At 40.7% G+C, this 5285-nt stretch overlaps 1 protein-coding gene across 4 annotated transcripts in view; it reads left to right on the top strand.

Annotated features, from left to right (window-relative positions):
- Cdk8 (cyclin dependent kinase 8) overlaps window positions 1–5285 on the top strand; it is a 63902-nt gene that overhangs the window by 21689 nt on the left and 36928 nt on the right. For all 4 annotated transcript variants that reach the window (XM_013350969.2, XM_026784943.1, XM_005344693.2 and 1 more), the window contains exon 2: window positions 4651–4726. In XM_013350969.2, coding sequence (XP_013206423.1) covers window positions 4651–4726 — 76 coding nt within the window. The remainder of the gene's footprint in view (window positions 1–4650; window positions 4727–5285) is intronic.

Here is a 5285-nt window from a genome sequence, read left to right as displayed (position 1 = left end):
CCACCATGTGGTTGCTGGGAATTGAACTCAGGACCTTTGGAAGAGCAGGCAATGCTCTTAACCACTGAGCCATCTCTCCAGCCCAGCTGTAAATTCTTAATGGTGATTAATAATGTTCAGAGGAGGAAGCTGCTAAATTTTCATTTTAAATTGGAAAAGGTCTGTTCCCAGGAAAGAGACTTGGATATTAAGGACTTGGTTCAGCCTTTTAATACCAACCTGATATGGGATGATGGCAACCTTTTGCCTGATGGTCAGTGAATCTTTGTGATTGTCTCTTAGTATGTGTACTGGGTGTATACCTTCTCAGCTTGCCTTATGTCTTTGAGCCTAGATAGGAAAATGACTGTGAGGGTTTGCCTATTCCTATGTTCAGACAGCATCATCTGATGGTCCTGCCAGAATAGATGCCACAATATGGTTCTGCTCCAGGACTTGCTTAAACATGAAGGGGACTTGTGGAAAATCTCAGAGCAGAGGTGGCCTGAGGAACTACTCACTCTCCCCACGGGAGATCTGTTGCATCAAAGAAGATAATTGGGAAAATACATGCAGCCTTCAGTGTGCTAAAGATAGAATGTGTGCAGGTCAGACGCGGTGGTTTATAACCTGTAATTTCCATAATTAAGAGACTGGGACAGGAGGATTGCTTCAGAGATGGAGGCTAGTGTGCGCTCCATAGTGAGTTTAGGACAGTATGTCTCCACAAATAATAAACAGAAATGTCGGGATTGGGGTTTACAGGATAGCCGGGGTGCAGAGACAGAAATATAGTCTGTTTACAACGCTGAGATCTGAGTCTATCCCCTTTCCCTGTCTGTGCAGTCTTCCTGCTAGCTTCTACTTCCAGAAGGAACAGCCTGAAGCTGGGCAGGTGCTTGGATTGAGTCTTCACAAATGTGCAATTATCAGAAGATCCCCTTTAGACAAAGTTGTAGAAAAGAAGCTGCAACTACAGATACTGATTTGATTAGAACTTCAGTGATGTGAAGAGGTTGGAATATTGCAAGTTCAAAGCCAAAGTTATCTTAGGCTACCTTTTGTCCTCTGCCCCCAGCCATTTATTGCCCACCTCTGTATGTAACCTCACTGACCCTTGGCTTCTCCAAACCTAAGAATGTCTTCAGACAGAATCAGGTGTCGATAGATTTCCCAACTTTGTGGTAACTACCTCCCTGATGTTTCCATCAATGTATTTTAAAAGTGTCTTGATTTATGGTTTAATTTGTTCTGTCATATTAAACTTCATGGAACTAGTTTGGAGTTGGATTGACACTCAGAGTAACATGAGTCTGTGTTCCTAGGATACAGTCACTCATGTTTGGTTCCAGAATAAACTGTCTCTTGCCCTCTTTGAGGTGAGAGTTGTGTTTTTACCTCCGTGTCCCTTTTGTTTACAAAAAGTCAGATTTTATTTAAATATAGAATCCATAAGCAATGTCCAAATTAGGTATGGTCTACTTATTGAATAAGGGTGACCTTGGAAATTTTAAGAAGAGGAAAACTAGAAGAACATTTAAGGGGTTGATTTATTTTGCAGTGTAGATCCCCCTTCCAAAATAAAATTACCCAATTATTACATCACAAAATATAAGAGACTATTACTCTGTTCAATCATTGAGGTGAGGAATTGTGGGTAGACAATTGTATGGGTTATTCTTCCCAGTGAGGAGGCTCTGTTGGCAGCCAGTTTCCTGTCTGGATTTTCCTTGCATGTGGAATGCTATCTTTTTCTCTGTAGCTTTGGACCTGTCCTGGAACTAGCTCTTGTAAACGAGGCTGGCCTCGAACTCCCAGAGATCCACCTGCCTTTGCCTCCCGAGTGCTGGGATTAAAGACGTGTGCCACCACTGCCTGGCATCTATAGCGTTTCTAAACCTCTTTGATTTCCTAGAAAAATCATCATTTTTCTGGTAACCTGTGGACTTTTCCTATTTTCTAATTGATTTTTTTTGTATTTGAATTTTCTGTATATGAACTAATTACCATAGATGGGGCACATATAGATTATATATTTCCTTTTTATTTTTTTAGATTTATTTTTATTTATTTATACAATATCCTGCCTGTAGGCCAGAAGAGGGCACCAGATCTCATTATAGGTGGTTGTAATGAGGTGGTTGCTGGGAATTGAACTCAGGACCTCTGAGTAGTCAGTGCTCTTAACTGCTGAGCCATCTTTCCAGCCCCAGATTATATGTTTCTAACACTTTTTAATTCCTTTGGAAGGGAACAGATAAGGAAATTGGGATCAAGAGAATGAAAAAAGCTGTGTGAGGAGTTGTGCAGGTGTGTGTGTAAGGAATATTCTGTTGTCTGTCATTATAGTTGGTGGTTCTTTATTTGTACACAGAACTTCAGTGCCATACCACATCTGAGGAGAGCCCTCAGGTTTTTTGTTGTTGTTTTGGGTTTTAGAGACAGGGTTTTTCCATGTAGCCTTGGCTGTTCTGGAACTCACTCTGTAGACCAGGCTATACTTAAAACACTATATATTTTTAATTTGACTGCTTGCTTTGGATCATTATTGACACCAGTGAGTAAATCTTTTTAATCTCCTGTCTATCTTTTACTTTAAAAATGGATAGTGAGGCAGGATGGCACACAATCTCAGCACTCAGGTGGCAGAGGCAGGTAGATTTCTGTGAGTTTGAGGCCAGATTAGTCTATAAGTTGAGTTCAGATCAGCCAGGACTACCAAATGAAATCCTGTTTCAAAAAAAAAGAAAAGGGAATCGCCGTTGAGGGAGTGCAAGATCAGATTGATTGTGGACATGTTTTCAGCAGTCTGTTTTAATTAAGTAACATAGGGACCCAGCCACTGGGGACGGTGCTGCCATTCCCCGAGTAGGTGGTCTTTTGCTGTATGAGAGAGCTAAATAAGGTTCTGGAGAGATGGCTCAGCAGATAAAAGCACCGCTGCTCCTACAGAGTACCTGAGCTCAGTTCACGGCACTCATGGAATACTCTGTGGGCACCGGGGTGCACGTTCTCATACTCACAGACACAGACGTAAAAATCTTCACAGAAAGAAAGAAAAGCATGAGCTAAGCATGAACCTGTGAGTAAGCCAGCAAGCAGTGACTCCATGGTTTCTGCTTCGAATCCCTGCTTGAGTTTTTGCCCCGACTTCCTTCAATGATGGACTGTATCCTGAAGCTGAAATAATAAACCTTTTTCTCCCTTTTAGTTGTTCTTGGTCATGAAATTTTTCACAGCCACCAAGGTGAAGCTATAACAGGATGTTAAGGCGAATGAGCGAATCTTTGGTTGAGTTTAGTATTTCCATGCCTGTCACACTATTTGTCCCTGGAGGGTTAAAGTTTAGGACATTGCAAAATATATTGTACAATACTTAATCGGTTAATACCCTGCATATAAATGTGCCTAGTAGACTCATTCTGGTCCTAGTGTGTTTATGTCTTTACTTATTTCGGACTTTGAAAAATCATTTAGACTTAGTGAGTATTAAATTACAGTCATCCTTAATATCTTTCTTATATTATGAAGCCTGTGGAGCTTTTACTATGAAGTATGTTGTAAAATCCACTATTATAAAACAATTTCCCCATGGTGAATATCGTCATAATTGAATAATTGAGATTTGTTAGAAATGTTGTAAAGGAAAAAATAATGTAAGTTATTTTTTATTTTATTTTTTTTGGAGACAGCGTTTCTCTGTGTTGCTTTGGAGCCTGTACTTGAACTCACTTTGTAGACCAGGCTGGCCTCGAACTCACAGAGATCCGCCTGGCTCGACCTCCTGAGTGCTGGGATTAAAGGCGTGCGCCACCACCACCCAGCTGTAAGTTTTAATAATAACTTAAAGATTAAAGCATTAAGTGACCTTAACTGGCTTTGAAAGGGTTGATGCAAGCAGTCCCTCACTGTACTCTCTCTCCCTGCATTTCCTGTTAAGGTGTAACTTGATACTTAAATAAAAGTCATCAAAGTGAAATCGTGTTTAATTTTTTTCTCTTTCTTGACCTTCTTCAGGGTCCTCAGTAATATCTAGGAAAGTAATGGGTATCAGAGTCCCCAATGCTGAGCCATTCCCCATTTAGACGATACTTCTGAGAAGTTTTTGTTTGCGTCTTTGACAGAGTCGATTTACACTTGGTCTGTTGTAGCACTCAAATTGTGTTATAGCAGAGTAGTTATACAATATAGTAGATACTTGAAACTCTGTAATTGGTGGAAGCCTGATGTATCCCCAGTTTTTGATACACATGATACTTAGAAATAGGTGCTAAGAGAGTATCTCTTGAAGGTACTTGGATGTGACCTAAGTTATGAGTATGATTATAATGTGCTTTGTTTTTAAAGTTACGTTTTTTGCATTAGTGATGTATTTTGACTTTTCTGATACTTTGACACATAAACTGGCTTTATTTCATAATTAGAAGGAAACTTGTCTCTAGAAATCTAGAGCACGGTATCTGAGTTTATCAAGAACACATAACTAGAGTCCCAGACAAGGCTTTGCATTCTGGTGTTAACACCTCCATGAGTAATTGCCTTGACCTACATATCTAAGATGGATTTCCTGTCTGACGTTGGTGTTAAACACATGGTTTGTTTCTGTGTAGTACTTTAAAATGCATGCAAACATAGAGCTACCTGTATATTAAAATGATTTTGTTTTTACAGGAAGGACGATAAAGACTATGCTTTAAAACAAATAGAAGGAACTGGAATCTCAATGTCGGCATGCAGAGAGATAGCAGTAAGTGAAGTTTTCTTTATTACCATATCAGTTGACTTATGAATGTCAGGAATGTCAGCCGTGCAGATCTCTGTTGTATTTGCCATCATATGAGTTGAAAGCTGTTAAATATTTTTCTAGGCAAGTGTTTACAGAAAAAAAATTAAGAAGAAGTAAAGGTGGCATGTAATTCTTGCCATGTATACATTTATTTATTTGGGGTAAAATTAATTTCGGTTGTTGATGTTGTTCTTTTTAAAAAATGCTGCAAGATCCCCAGCAGCAGTAGGCAGCAGAAATGCTGTAGGTCCCAAATGGTGGCGCAGGCCATGTGGTGGCAGGCAGCGGGAACAGAAATGGCTGCTGGTCCCAGAGCAGCGGCCCGAGCAGTGGTGGTGACGGGCCATGTGGCGGCAGACAGTGGGCCCCAGGCAGAGACAGCTGCTGGTCCCCTAGCAATGGCTGGTTCCAGGCAGGGAGACACATGGCGGGTGGGCAGAAGACAGAAACATGGATAGACACGACATGCAGGGTGAGGTTGAATGTTTATTCAGGGGGTTATGGAGGAGGAGGAGTGAAG

The sequence above is a fragment of the Microtus ochrogaster genome, chromosome 2, assembly GCF_000317375.1.
Source record: "Microtus ochrogaster isolate Prairie Vole_2 chromosome 2, MicOch1.0, whole genome shotgun sequence".
Lineage (NCBI taxonomy): Eukaryota > Metazoa > Chordata > Mammalia > Rodentia > Cricetidae > Microtus > Microtus ochrogaster.
The sequence above is the reverse complement of the archived record's forward strand: the minus strand, read 5'-3'. Positions and strand labels throughout refer to the sequence as shown.